The sequence below is a fragment of the Harpia harpyja genome, chromosome 11, assembly GCF_026419915.1.
Source record: "Harpia harpyja isolate bHarHar1 chromosome 11, bHarHar1 primary haplotype, whole genome shotgun sequence".
In the NCBI taxonomy this organism is placed as follows: Eukaryota; Metazoa; Chordata; class Aves; order Accipitriformes; family Accipitridae; genus Harpia; species Harpia harpyja.
The window spans coordinates 26,562,170-26,578,297 of record NC_068950.1 but is presented as its reverse complement, the minus strand read 5'-3'; the positions used below and the strand labels follow the sequence as shown (position 1 = coordinate 26,578,297).

The 16,128-nt window shown below is 35.6% G+C and overlaps 1 protein-coding gene across 4 annotated transcripts in view; it reads right to left on the bottom strand.

The window, feature by feature from the left end:
• Positions 1-16,128, bottom strand: part of BCAR3 (BCAR3 adaptor protein, NSP family member) — a 114,791-nt gene that overhangs the window by 72,386 nt on the left and 26,277 nt on the right. For 2 of the 4 annotated variants that reach the window (XM_052801529.1, XM_052801530.1), the window contains exons 2-3: positions 4,926-5,045; positions 1,474-1,588 (exon numbers count right to left, since the gene is read on the bottom strand). In XM_052801529.1, coding sequence (XP_052657489.1) covers positions 1,474-1,588; positions 4,926-5,012 — 202 coding nt within the window. In that variant the 5' untranslated portion in view covers positions 5,013-5,045. Of the gene's footprint in view, positions 1-1,473; positions 1,589-4,925; positions 5,046-15,139; positions 15,156-16,128 lie in introns of those variants that run through there. The other 2 variants (XM_052801531.1, XM_052801534.1) reach the window with 2 other exon arrangements.

Here is a 16,128-nt window from a genome sequence, read left to right as displayed (position 1 = left end):
AAAAAAAAAAAAAGAAACAATGGCATCATGTTGTCACCTTGCAAGACCTTGCAAGAGGTCAAACAATATATACACTCCAGTTTGGAGATAAAATGTTTGACTCAAATTCAAATTAACTGAAATCACCAGCAGTATGGCAAGATTAGATTTAGCTCAACATACCTGAAGCTGAAAAATCCCAAGTTGTAGCTATATTAATAGAATTTGGAACGTTCCAGTGAGTTGATTGAAATGTTACATAACTACCTATAAATCAATTTACCATGTGAATGACAGTTTGAACAGTCCTTTCCTCTGAAAAAAGTGTTACATTGACAACTGTAACATATTCCTCACTCCAGTACCTGAAAAGGTTACAAAATGCAGTCCCAGAGCCACATGAAAATGGATTCTAATTAAAATACGTCTAGTTTCACTGCAGTAATCAACTTGAATAATTTCCTAATCTGTTCACAGTAGCAGTTACAAAAATGTCATATTTAAATTCATATTTTAAAAAAGTTAAACCAAAAAACTGCAGAAGTTATGTAATTGTTAAACCAATTTTGAACTCCTCAGAAAACATTGAGAAAATACCCTGATCTACTTGTACAGAACCAGTTCTAGTTTCTTCTGAAAAGTTAAAAGTAGCTAAACACATTTTATGAATATTCGATTTCTACACATGCTCTAAAAGCCTTTTTATCTTGACCAAGAGAGGGTAAAAGCAGGAATGTTAGTCAAATAAATCACTGCTTCACATTAGATTTGTAAAAGCCTCAGGCAGTGATCTTTAGCATTATTGGGCAGACTGCATAATACTCATATCTTGTTAACCATTCCCAAAATATCCTGTACAATTAAGTCATAGCTGAATAACATCTCACTATATCCTTCCACTCAGAATAGAACATCTTACAGGGTTTGTTCCAACTCTCATGAACTTCAGTTGAATTTTGATACTGAACTGATAAAAGCATCATAAAAGCAACAAAAGATGTAGTGGTCAAGTCTTAATTCATAGCAAAGTCCAAATGGAAAAGCAGGGTCAGGACTGCCTGTGTAAGCACACTTCCTCTCTCCTCACTAGGGGTGAGGTGGCACTTACACAAAATAGCTTGGTTTAGACCGTTTGATATGATCTTTCCAAGTGAGGAAGACATTCATGACACAGTCTTCCATCAGTTATGGGCTGGTAACATTACTGTATCTTGTTAAGCTGAAGACTGAGAGCAATAGAAAGTGAAATGACAGTGTAGCCTTTTCTAAATTACACTTCTAAAAAAAGTACAGGTTACATTATTTTAAAACCCTGCCAAAAGATTAATGATTAGCTGTTTTCTTATTGTCTATGTAAAGTACCCCTGTGATCTGTATTCAGAGCAGTATCCTAGGCTCAATCAGAGTATTAGTTTATCATCTCTTTGTGACACGAAAGCTTGGGTTGCCTTAACTAATTCTCTTAGACTTTAGGAGACAACATGGAAATCTTACCTCTCTTTTTTTCTGCCTCCTGAAGCAGCAGGATATTGTAAATGATGCGTGTTCGGTGGACTTGATTTTCAATTCCCATTTTTCTAAGATCAACTTCTGTAAGATGGAGTAAGTCCTGTAGCAAATGCCAGAGTAAGGAACATACTATAGCTGTTAGTCCAGGAGGATTCAAATTTCTTTCACACAGGTTTGCTGTTTCTGATACCACAAGCAAACGTAAGTATATTTATGTGTTCTATGAAGCCCCTTTGTCATGATAAGCTATGTCATTGAAGGGATGAATTTTTCTTATAAAACATTAATTCATTGTCTCCACATTTTTTCTCAAAACAAAGCTGGTCAAGATAGCTGGAGAGTTTCTAAAAGGTACGACTCCTTTGAATAAAAAAACAAAAACAAAACGGCTAGTATGCCAATTGCACTTAAGATAACGAAGGAAGATAAATCTCAGAGTGAACCGAGGGGCGTAATAATATTGGAAAGAGAGGTTTTGGATAATCAAGAGGATATTCACTGTAACTAATAGATAACATGGGTTGCAACAATGTTTGAAGAACATGAATTTCCAGATAATGCATTTGGATAATCAAACCTGAACTGTTCTCTTTTATTCCCCTTTCTCTCCACAAAATCATTACTGTTTTATTTTCAAAATAAGCTGCTGAATAACTCAAGGCATTATTTATAAGTCAGTACAAAATTTCAATTTGCTATTGATTTATAAGTACGTACAAAATTTCACTTGATGATGACATCTTTCAGAGCAAAAAGAAAACACATCCAAAGCAGAAAATTTATGATCGAATGTATTTCTGTTTATTTTTACTGTTCTGTATTTTCACTATAAATCAGATAAAGAGATATCCATAGGATGTACTCCATTTTTTACTGGCAAATCATATTAGTAAAAGTGGCCTTTTCTAGTGGAGATTTGATGAGTCAGGCCTAGGACCTTAAACTACAGAAATCACATTGTTTCACTGTGTAAATAAGACAATTGACACAGAATTTCTACTTCAAGTGAGCCACTGTTTTTGAAATTGTCATTTAAAAATCTTTCTTTCAAACTAAAACCTCTGCAAAAGCATGACATTCTTTGATTTAGACTGAGTAGTCCTCTAATTGCTGAAAGCCTCAATTTTTTATGTCACTAGCTATAACTGTTTCAAAATCTGTTAGGGAAATTTAGCCGTGCCTGAAAATGTGTTTCTCAAATGATACTTCATATGTATCTAATAACATGAAAGAAGGGAGTTGAATAATTATTATACTTACTTTATCCCTTTCTAGGTTTACCCAAACACAAAAATTGGTACTAATGATGAATTCACATTTCAGTAGAAAGGATTTTTCAGCTTTGGCAACAGTGACAGAGGCTCCCTCTGCTTCTCTCAGAAAAACTCAACACCCTCCCCCCCCAACCCCAAAATCATCCTCCAAGGAAAAACACACATGAAGTACAAATGCAATATGCCTGCTCTTCAAACTTTAGCAAAAAGCTTGTAAGCAGGAGCACAAAAAGGGCTGGTGTTAACTCCAGTACTGAACAGCATATGCTCAGGATAACACAGGGGGAGCTTTTATAGACACATTTTAGGGTTGGGCTTTTTTAGTAGCTTTAAAGAACTTGCTGCATTTTGCAGCAGACAACACTAATATGTGGAAATTTTATTTGTCAGTGAGAACGGTCTCCCACCTTTAAGTTTTTTTCTTCATTCAAAACCATAAGCACTTTCTGGTCTAGCTTAAGAACTGGCTAGAGCAGTTGACTGAAACCCAAGAACTCTGTCTCCCACTGCCATGAATTTACTACTTAGCTAAGAACAATTTAATTCAAGAAACGGTGCATCACTGTCCTCCTCAGCAAAACGGATATAATCATACCTTCTACTGCAGAGATAAAAACCCCAGTGTAAATAGTTATTAGTAATTATTTTTAAAAGTAGAAGACATCAAAGGCAATTACTTAGACTTTCAAGAACTTAGAAGCTTGGCTCAGCATGGTTCTGAAGCATATGCCTAGTATTAAGCAGGTTAGTAAGTATGTGAAGTCAGGGTAAGTCAGGCATTTTCTCAAATTCAAGTTTTGTTTCAGGAAAATATTCAGTTTGGTTGAGGAACTAAGAAATTATATAACACTTGTAATCTACAGATATTGCAGAACTGAAATTCTGACTCATGGCCTTGAATTTAAAAAAAGTCCATTGTATCCAGGATGATGCACCAGCCTATTTTTAAGTTTTGCACTTCAGCAAAAACTTTTTACAGGCAGCTTTCAGGCTTGATAAGCTGTAAACTATCTTTGCTGCAGGGGGGTTTTTTTTTTTGTTGACTGTCAAAACAGCTGTCCCATGGTTCTGTATTTCTGTCTTCTGTGTTACAATGGTAGTGTGAATCACATAACAACATTTTCCAATGTGCTTCTAAGTCTAATTGACCAACTCTATTTGGGAAACTAGAAAATGCTGTCATTTTCCTGTTGAGACAAATTCTACTTGTATTTAAAATCCTTTCATTTTTATTTTGCTTGGATTATGAGATTACCATGACACTCACTAAGAACTCTGGTATACAAGCAGCACAGACATGACACAGAAGCCAATTTTAAATAAACTTTAGTGCCACTTCATGAAACTTTGATTAGTGACAAGAAAAAAATGTGTAAAAAAATTGTTTAAAAGTGAATCCAAGGATATTTTGAGTTGAGGAGAATATTTACTGTATTTTTAACATTTATTTTCTGAATTAGGACTACATCGAGACAGAATTAAAACACGTCAAAGCAGCATTTAATTGATGATATAGTATGTAAGTGTCAATAAATTTGTACATGGATAATAAGAAGTGAAAACACAAAATGGACAATAAAGAGGAAATTTTGATCAAGTAAGACCTGTAGGAAAAGGGCTTCCTTAGAATTTCTAAATAAATTCCTAGGTATCTTCAAGATGACTGATGTAATGTCCTTCTGTAATGTGGTATTTGTTCAATAGAGAAGATTATTCTTAAGCCACATAGTATCCATTTGCCTATAAACAACTTTATATAACAATTGGCACATAAGTTCATATTTTATCTAGTTCTGAATTTTAAGAAATAAATTTATTTGTTAACTTTTGCAGAAAAAACATTATCTATGTGTTCTTGCTCTGGTGAACATGCCTATTTGTTGCAATCTGAGACAACGAAGACTAATATGGGACAAGCAGCATCAGAATCAGTAAAATGTTAATTTTATCTAGTTCACCAGTAAGTGACTCTGTTTCTCTGTGAATTTTAGTACACAGTTACAAAAGACATTGGTTTTATTTTCCCCTTTCCTAAGACAAAAACAAACTATCAGCCTTTAGGTTTTTTGCTCCAACATGATACCATGGAACATTAATCACTTGCATTATATCACCTTGCTTGACATTTTCTCAAGAATTTTATTGAAAAAAACTAATTCTTACCTCTATGCCATCATATTGTTCAAAGTGTGCGCAATATTCTGCAAGACCAAGCTGGGTCAGCCAATTAGAAATGGGTAGATACTTCATTATCTATTACCTCACTTCACAATGCCTTTGACCCTGAAAAACAAAACCAAAACCCAATTACAAATACTATTGCTTGGGAATGTTAAATGACTGAACAATTCAGAAAGCACTTAATAGCATGGAAGTTCTACCATTATGGCCAAAGACATTAATGCTTTCTTGGCCACTTGGTAATAGGTAGTTATCTATGCATTAATATTATTACATTTAATTCATTGTTTCATTGTAATCCTCATACAAGCAGGGCATGTCGAAGACTGTATTTTGTTTAGTTCTCACAGCTGAATTAATATTTTGGAAGATGAATCGCAGTCTTCATATTCAAAGAGAATGTTCCTCAATATGCTCATTCAGCGATAATGCCATTCTTCTTACATGTGTAACACATCTGACAAAACGTATAAAATGAAGAGGAATAGCTGTCGTGGTTTAACCCCAGCCAGCAACTAAACACCACGCAGCCGCTCACTCACTCCCCCCCACCCAGTGGGATGGGGGAGAAAATCGGGAAAAGAAGCAAAACCCTTGGGTTGAGATAAGAACGGTTTAATAGAACAGAAAAGAATAAACTAATAATGATAATGATAACACTAATAAAATGACAACAGCAATAATGAAAGGATTGGAATGTACAAATGATGCGCAGTGCAATTGCTCACCACCCGCCGACCGACACCCAGCCAGTCCCCGAGCGGCGAATCCCTGCCCCCACTTCCCCGTTCCTATACTGGATGGGACGTCACATGGTATGGAATACCCCGTTGGCCAGTTTGGGTCAGGTGCCCTGGCTGTGTCCTGTGCCAACTTCTTGTGCCCCTCCAGCTTTCTCACTGGCTGGGCATGAGAAGCTGAAAAATCCTTGACATTAGTCTAAACACTACTGAGCAACAACTGAAAACATCAGTGTTATCAACATTCTTCTCATACTGAACTCAAAACATAGCACTGTACCAGCTACTAGGAAGACAGTTAACTCTATCCCAGCTGAAACCAGGACAATAGCAAAACGAGCAGTATTATCTGTCAGAATACGAAGGGAGTGAATGAAACTGCATATTCCGTAAGACAGTCAAAATGAAAAAGACTCTGTGGTGGGTGTTTGTCCAAGATGTGAACATAGCTGAAATCAACCTGTTACAGAGTATTTCTACAACAAAAGCAACTGAGAGATTGTTACAGTTTGGTCTCCATCATGATGTCATCTGAATTTGAATTATCTGTAAATAAAAATATTTTTTTGTTACTTTTTTTTTCAGTTGCTAAGATTACATATAAGATAGACATTAAGATGGACACATGATAGACACAGGAAGACAAGATAGACACATAAAATATTATCTCAACATCATGGCTCTATGTAACCAGTTATGTAAGATCTACATAAACAGATACTTAAGCTTCCAAAGAATTGCTGAGTTTGTGAAGATATTTCTATCTGCAAGTTTGAGCATATCCTGAATAAATTCAAGGATGCCCAATTCTAAATCTCTAACTTGACCTGAACATTTCCTGTTAAAGCACTGATGCCAGAAGCAGAAAATGCTCATGTTCAGACATGTACTGTCTTTAATCACACATTTTTGATACATTATTTTATTTGAAGATTTTTCTCTTATCTATACTTCAGGAAAAGTACTTGCTCATTAGCTCTGTATAAACCAACTGGAATTACAACTTTCCAGCCACAAACCACTTGTTTCAACACATCTGTCTACTGTGAACATGCGACAAGAAGCTGCCCAAAGGCTGACATGTTACAGTCAGCAAAGAGCCAGTGTTGCTTTCTGTCAGATAGAGAAAGCTGTTTAGCATTTTTATAATTCTTGGAACACTAGAAAAGTGTTGAAGCTTTTATTTTTCCTTTTTTTTTAAATACAAATTGCAAAACCAAAAATACTGTCCTGCAGAAAGATAGGCCACAGTAGCAGTATTACCTGTGTCAAAGCACAGTACATTCCTAGAAATAGTTTAAAAGCATTTAAATTAGAAAAAGTACCATTAGTAAGACACACAATGTTTTGGACCATTACACCATTACACTGCAGAAGTTTTAATCCTGGAATTCATCACTTCATGATCTATTAAAGAACAAACATGCTAATTTGCAAATCATGTTATTAAATCCCTCTATTCTCCACCAGAATACTCTGCTATATTACTTGCTTTATTGCAGGTTTTTTATTATTGTGAAAATATTGCAGGCTATGGATGACAAGTATACATTTAAAGAATGGTGGCATTACAGTAACTAAGAGCATCTTGTGGAGTAGCATTGACTAGAAAATCTCAACATTTAATGGACACACCACAAAAGAATTTATCTGAGGAACGTTAAAGCCACAGAGAACATTCTTACATGAGGCAAGGACAAGCTCAGCCATTGAAATCTTTCATTTATTGGCTTGCTTTAAAAAGGTACTTTCAGATTGCAAGATGGTCATCATGAAAGGCATAAAATTTTGAGAGAGATAAGAGGAAAACACAGCTAGTTGGTTAGGACATTAGTAAAACCATGGACAAATAGCTCTTTTCTGGTTCATACACTTCTAATTCAGTCACAGACTTTAATTCTGTTGTCATAAAGGAACTTGTTTTCAAAACTGTTTAACAACTTCACTAGGAATGTATTTTTTAAGACTACAAATTTCGTATTTCATTTTGAATACTTAGCTTCCATGCTAGTACATGACAATTAAAAAACATCAAGAATTGGTGGAGAGTCGCCACACTTACCATTCCGGAACAAAGAGAAATTCTGCACTAAGCATGAAAGGAATCCCAGAATTTCCACAGAGCAACATTATCACTGTATTGTTTAAAGAGAAACAGTGGCTATCTAATCTTACTTGGCCAGCTGCATTTACTCAGTTATTAATTTATACCAAATGAAAAAAACCAAACAATAAAACCCCCCAAACCCTCTAATATGTGCCCTGCCTCCAAACTCCCATACAAAAGGAAATTCAAGTGCAAGCAGAAAAGGACGTTAACCTTACATGACAAGATACTAAGAGATACAAGATGCATTGTTTTCAAACGTACTGCACTTACACCTTTGAATGTGATTATTTTATGGCATACTTTAATGTGCTATTAAGTCTTTGCTGACACCTGTGTAGACTTTTCCCTATTGTTTTAATGAAAAATTCATTCCTACAGCTGAAGGGAAAAAAAAAATTAAAAAATGTTCCTTTCTGCCACAAGATAATTAATTGCCTTTCTGATCCTTCTGCTAATAGCAGTTTTGGTGAAGAAAGGTAACTCAAACATCTCTTATTTAACCAATATTACACTGTTAATTGGATACAGGGTACAACCTAGTGGTCAGGATATATTCAGAGCCTGATCAAGGTTAAGAGTAAAACAGAATTACAAAATAAATTGCAGAAGACCCTAAATATATCATTATGAGAACTGGTTTTAGGCAGAGGGAGTTTCCTATTATTCTTCTACTTTTACACTAATTATTTTTATTTCCGAAAATAGGATGAACTCTTGCTTAGGGCAGGTAACGCCAACATTTTTTAACATCCTAAACACACTGGCAAGTTGTGTGGCAGATGTCGGGCACATATTTTTTCCCCACTGAATAATGAATATTCTTCCTTTCCAGAGGAAGGAAGGAAACAAAAACATAAGATGACAGCATGTATTGGAGGGCAATACAAGATCTATGTTCTATTTACCCATTTTAAACACTGTCACTTCCTGTACATCTCAGGTTTCCTGCAATAAAGAGATTGTCATAGGTTTAGTCAGGTCACCAGATTTTTATGGGATAAAACCATGGTTGCTCCATGACTTGTTTCTATTTATTCGGTGAGACTTTTTCTTCTGTTATTACTTAACAAGTTCAAGAGTGAAGTTATAGTATTCTGAAATCCTTATGTGGAAGGTCTTGCAGTACTACTCGCATAAATTATACAATTTCAGGTTTTACATCAAAATAAACAATTCAAATCCAACCTAGGTTTGTACAGTTCTGTTTCTGAACACCAGCTGTTCAGAGGCTTTTATGAAATGAAGTTGCTGCCAAAAAGTTATCAAATGGGTAATAATGGGAGGTTCCTATGGTGGCACTCTGATCTACTGAACTGAACTTAGCTTTTACTTTCGGAGTGCTTTTCTGTATTATCTTAAAAACATGCTCACAGTTGCAGTCATACATATCAGGGCACATTTGAAGCAAAATCCCAGAGAAAGATGTTTTATATGTAGCTTTAAAATCCAACTGTTCATACTGCAATGCTTTACTATACTGATAATTCATTGGTTTTCTTCTTTCCTCTATCACAATATCCCAGAACTAGCAAAAGATGCTGATGCTGGCTTGTTATACTCCAGACACAAGGTAAGTGATATGTAATACCAGATTCTTAACTCAGATACAGTTTCGTCAAATTAGCTTCACTGTAATTTTTGAAAAGTGGGTATGTGTGTACTACAAAGACATCAAGGTTGAGTAACTCCAAATCACTGTTTGGATATACTAAGTATTCCAGGGACAACAATGCATGCTCCTTTTTCAGTCTCTCTTGGGGATTCAGGCTGTAATATGACAAGGAGCAAGCCATGTATCATTGTGTAATCCTGTCCTCACCAAGGTTACTCAGGTGAGCCAGCAATTTCATCTCATCTGGAAAGTAGTTTCTCCTATTGTGCCTCTTCTACTTCAGCAAAATTGACTTGTATTGTACTTCCAAATTAAGACTGGCCTCCTGCTGTGACACAATAATTTATTAGGAAAAACTGATTTATTGGACACCTGCATGAGTAAGAGTTTTCTTAAGGATTTTAATCACTTGAACTTGGCATGCCTTCCTAACTAGCTCCCTTGAATCAAGGGCCCATCAGTTTTGTTTTCAGAAATACTCAGATGTACTTTCATTTTCAGATGCACCTTTATCTTCCTCTGGCATCAGTGAAATCAACAAACCCCCTAAATTACAGCCTCAATAAAGCTGACCTTCCCATACAACGTTCTGTACACCTCAGGACCTGTATTATGGCACTAAGTAATAACACTGACCAAAGGTCTGTGCTCTCTGCTGACCTCATTTATGCTTAACTAAGCAATTTAGACAGGTATTTCTTGAATGTTCAACTGTAATGCATGTTTCAATGGCAGAAAGTTTCTGCCATTTGAGTGCCAGTTTCTCAATGCAGTAGAAAGAAAAACTAGAAAAGCTGGAAGTAGTCATCATGCTTGTGATGCCATCTCACAGAGATTTTACCATCTTAATACAAAAGAACTACCTTTTCTTCTGCAGCCCAGGTCATAGTTCTATTTCTCTTCTGCCTTCTTTAAACAATTTGCCAAGTATAAAGCATGTTGTCAGTAGTACAGCTTAAGACAGTAAATCTCTGTAATTTGGAAAAATCTCAGAAGCTGACTGTTCTGTAAAAGGAATACTAAATGCAGAGTGGGAAAGTCAGAAGATACCAATCAATGACCCAAAGCTGGTTTCATCTCTACAGCAGTGATAGCATCTTAGTGATAAAAGTAACCTTCTTCTTCAGAATTTAATAAAGGCATGGTAAACTGCCATAATTTCGATGAGAATTGTTCTAGCCTACTGCCTTAAATGAAAACCAGAAATTTTCTAGTTAAGAATTGAGCATCGTTCTTATAATCTAATAACACTATAGGTTGGTAAGGCACTGATCAAAAACTGTATTATAAAGCCATCTCCATCTTTTCTGCTAGCAAAAAGGGAAGGGCATGTGCAAGGCAGGGCAAGAGACAGAAGCAGCAGAAATACCTGAAAAGCAATCCATCAGCAGAACCAAAGTGTCAGATGCTGATCAAACATACTGGAACTGTGCACTAGACAGTCCAGAGAAAGCACTTCTTGGGCCAAGGACTGTGGCTGCAAGGAGTGGGAAACTATGACTAAAAAACTACTTCCCTACTGTGTCAATCCTCTTGTATTCACAGAAAGAGAGCTCGGTACATTGCATATAAACTGGATGACATCAAAGATAAGCTACCCCCATTTTTTTTCTTCAGATGGGAACAATATGCAAAACCTTGAAGTCTTGGTTAATTCTGCATGAAAAGGAATAATAGACGGCAACTACTTACGTAATAATTACTACAGTCAGATTCCATCTCTAGACTTCCATCAAAAAATATCTTACAAGGGAAGAATTACCTACATAAAATGTCATAGATGGGTATATGACCTATGTACAAACTACATGCAGAGGGCATCAAGGGTGGAAAGGGAAAAAGAAAGCATAAGAACATAATGTAAAAGGCTAATGTTCTTACAATGATGATGGTTTAACAAAATAAAACAAAGAAATAAAAGTGATCAAAGTAGTACCTCTGATAAATCCCTGTTATAACATGTAGAAAACACACAAGAAGGGGAAAATCATGGGAAAAAAGTGGATGATCCAATTATTTTACTTAAGACAACATAAAGACATGCAATTTAAGTTCAGAAAATCTGTGGCCTAGTAAAGTGAAATACATACTTAATTCTCTTGGAAACTAATTACATCCATACAGTCTGGTCCTAAACTATTAATGCCTTCTGCATTTTATGAATCACCTGTTGACATACGACTATTCTCAGTATCATGTAAGCATGCAGAATTAAAACAGTAGTAAAAGAGCCAAGGTGCTACCACAACACTGGAAAAGGAGAAAATAGGAGGTCAAGCTATTCCCATAAGGCAGCATGTGAAGGAAGTGGAACAGGCAACTGAGTAGATCTCAGAAAAAAACTGGAAGTATACATGGTGGGGGGCAGGGGTACCTGAGCAGGTACTCGGTAAGCTTGACCACAAAAAGAACATAAGGAATCTACTTAGTTGACTCCTTTCTAGTGTTGTTCATACTACAGAAAGGAAAAACCATGTAGTCTTACAATTAAAATATCTATAAAATTAAGGCCATTGTCAAAAGAGCATAGGCAATAGTAATTAGCAATTCCTAAAATATCTGTCAAACCACTTACAGAATCATAGAATCACAGAATCATTTAGGTTGGAAAAGACCTTCAAGATGATTGAGTCCAACCATCATCCATGCCCACTAAACCATGTTCTGGAGTACCTTTATCTAATGTACTTACTTTCTTCATTTTAATAATCTCATACTGTGCTGGGAGATTAACTGAACAGAAGGAAGAAAACCAAAAGGACAAACTACTGAACATGAACCTTCAGTGCAAATGTTATCTGCTAGAGCTAGAAAGGTATTAGCTACAGTTAGCTTTATTATAAAATCTAAGGTTTTCATAAATAGTATCACACAGCTGAATTTTCATCATCATTACATTTATACTTTTTCCACTGTATTGTTTTGATTGGTGGTGATTTTTACTGATACATATAAGAATTATTGAGAATTTCTCTTTTAGATATCTAGTTTAAAATATTCAAAGACTGACATTCCTGTGTAGTGAGTCACATCAGCTATTTAAAATAAATGCATTTGTATGTATGGAGAACGCAGACAAATATTTACTGGGCTTTTAAGTAATTTGGGGTAAGCTGGTAGAGTTGAAGCAACCGTCATCCTAAATATTATCTGCCTAAGCAAATAAATTAGACCACTCCAAAGGCACTATGCAATTGCACAGTGCATACCATGCTGCTGGCAGTATACAGTAATGGCTGACAAACTGTGTTAAACTACTGTTAGGTTGTATATCACATTCTCAAAAAATTTAGAAGTATATTTGCATTTTCAATTTTGCCTTCTGTGCTGAAGAGGCAAATAACAGATTTTATTAGTTTGGCAGATAAATCAAAAAACTTGAATAATAAAATTTGTTCTGGATCAAAACAAAACAAAACAAAGTCCAAGTTCTTTGGCTAACTGATAATGCATTTTTTATTTGTGTTTAATCTTATTTTTCCTTTTTTTCTTCTACCCAGACCTCATTAAAATTAATTCAACTGAGACTCTGGAATATAGCAAAAACTCATAAGCTAACATAAACTGATATTTACTTGTACCATCCACATAAAATAAGGAGATCCATTGTCCACAAACATGGAAATACCTTGTCTATACCAAATGTGCACTTAATATATTGTAAAAGAACAACTGTCCTACAGTTCTATCAAGAATTTAGCTACTGTGCTTTCAAGAGATGTGAATAAAAGATGTAAAAACAAATAGAGATGTATTCGTATTCCAACAGACTGTCTAAACGCTGCTTTGCTTTCCTCTGTCAAATTCATTTGACTACAACCATTAGCATTCAGTTGCTTTCAGCTACGGTTACATGTCTGGTGGCAGCACTGCTGAAGCCAGTTTACGTAGCTAACGTTTATTACTAGCCTCCAACTCAAGATGCTTGTTTCTCCTTGCACTGATTTCTTTTCTGTGCCAGCACTAGCTTTTGCTAGGGAAGGGCACCAGAGACTTGATCTGGCAGAGAAAATGACCCAGAGGACGAGGTTGTTATTTCAAGTCAAATCAGGTCTCTTATTTCCTTCACTGTGCAGCCACCAAAAAGCTTGTGTTGGCACAAAGCAAGCAGTGATGAGGAAGTGGTCAAACAGCAAAAGTGTGAATCTGAGACATTAAATCTCTCAAATTCGGCTGCAGGTTATGGACTCCTCTGCCATTCAGATCACAGTCTGCACGTAAACATACACCCTTTTAATTCATCTTGGACTGCAAAAAAAAGCAAGTGAGGCACACACTTTCTTATTTCTGCCAACTGTGTTATGGAAACAACTACAGCAAAGGGATGGGGAAGACAGTTGGGGAGTGGCAGCACTACAAGTCACTGTAGCTGTTTGATTCAGTGCAAAAATGAAGGCCCTTAGACAAGAGAAATAGTAAACGTGCACAGAAAACTTCAGTTCAGGTTTGTGATACCCAAGAGGTTTAATCATCTGTTTTCTTTTGCTCTAGAACAATCTGAAAGTCTTTTAAACATACCAAGTTGATATACATCTTAAGCAGTCCCCTTCTCTTAGTGAAAGGACAGGCTTGATTAAGGTCTCTGTCTCTTTATCCCACAGAAGTCTATGCAGAAGCTGTATTGCTGAAAAACTACCAAAACATACATTTTACTAGAATCATATTTCATGATTTGATGGAAGATTATGAGTACTGGGAAACAGTATGAGAAACAAAGCAAAACTGTTTGTCACCAAGCATACCACTGTCTTACAACACTTGTGTGGCAAACAGATCAAAGGAAGCACTTAAATCCAAGCAGTAACTGTATTACATTGAATTTAAAATACAAATGAAAGTATGTCCCATTATAACTTCTAAACCACCATATTTTTAAGTCATAATCAGTATTTGCATCATAAATGTTAAACGAAAAACAACTAAACAAAATATCCTAAGACTGTGCACATACGAGATTTAACTTTTTCCCCTCTTGCCTCTTTCTTGGGCTTTCTAGACATCCTGGCACTTCTTTTCAAGCTCTTCCCTTAACTGTGACTATTAAAACAATTTAAAAGTCTGAAATTCTCAAGTTATCACAATTTTCTATAGAAAACATGAAATTGAAAATAAATTGTAATCTCTAGGAAATCCACTCAATTTTTGCCCTAAATGCAAATGACAAACATAAGTTTGCTTGTAAGATATCACAAGCTGCAAGCTTCCTTTCATATTTATATTGATAGCAATTAGCAGTTAACAAGCCAGTCAGACATAGGTGAACTTTATAGATATTTCACATTGTAACTATAAGTAATTGCATTTTCCATCAAATGAGTTAAATAATTAAAGCACAAGTCTGACACTCTTACAGCGTAAGTATATGATAACAACTCCTCCTAGTGGAAGCACATCTGACAAAGCAAAATTCAGAAAAATACAGGTTTTCTAGGTATAATACCAGGCTTTTGCTAGTACCAGCTAGCTCTACATTTTTTTTCTACCCTCTTTACCAATTTAAACTACACTCATCCAACTTTTCAGCACTACAGAAAAACGTCTATAGGCTTTTAAGGAAGATGAAAATCACTACACTTTAAAGTTTGCTGCTATTATGGCATAACATGGTTTATTTATACACATAAATGAGAATCAGGTTTCAAATCAATTTAAAGTAATCTTTTACTGTGAGACTATGTCTCACCACTACCCCTTAAAACTTTGGGTGAGACTGATGTGATGTAAAGTAACTTACATGTATCATGAACAATGAAGCTCTGCTGATTTACTGGTGCTGGGAGTGCAGCCCTCTGTGGCTCGTTTTTGTTTCCTCTTTCACTCATACTTTGCATCAACTGTGCCAGGAATGATTTCCATGTGAATGAATCCCTTACATTTATCTGAATAGACTACTCTGTTCAACCAATTCCATCTCCAAGGGCTCAAACTGTCACAGACATTACACATGCTGTTCAGCCTGAACCTAGAGGAGTGGTTTTTACAATAATAGCTCAGAGCAGACAGAGCTAGTAGGAATATGCAGTATCACACAATGTACTGAGCAGACTATCAATACTCTCATTCATTTATTTTAATCCCTGATTTGCTTCACGTTTCCTTGTTCAAATCATTGTTTTAAGCTATCATAATCAAAATATTTCGGGTAAAATTTTGACAAATTGTTGTGAAGGACTTAAGAATACTGAATTCTTTGAAAAGAAACCACTAGCATAAATATTGTTGGCAGGCTAGGCACTGAAGTGACACTTCTAACCTGGAGTTTTAGGTGGGTCCAACATTTAGCAAATCTATTACAGAGAGACAAACACAAAACATTACTCAACTTGTATATGCTGTTCCGGCCAATGTTTATGTAAAGATAATGAGTCTACAAAATACCTATCAGGACTTAAATACATATTGACTTAGCAACCACACAGCAGATTATCATTCACAGCTAATTAAAGCATGTAGCTTAACATTTATTCAGACTACTGTGTCTGAATAATTCAGTCATGTGGAATATACCTTTTTGGTTTTCTCATTGTGATACAGTTCTGTTTTCCAGACATTTCACAAATAATACCACAAACACTGAGTTACTTTATTTGTATGTCAGACTTCAAACTATATATTTTCAGTTTGTAGGTAGCCAATACCTATCACCAGTAGCTTACAAGAAACAACTAAGTGGTTCATCATTCTGTATGTACTGCTTATGGAAGGCATAGACTAACCACTCTT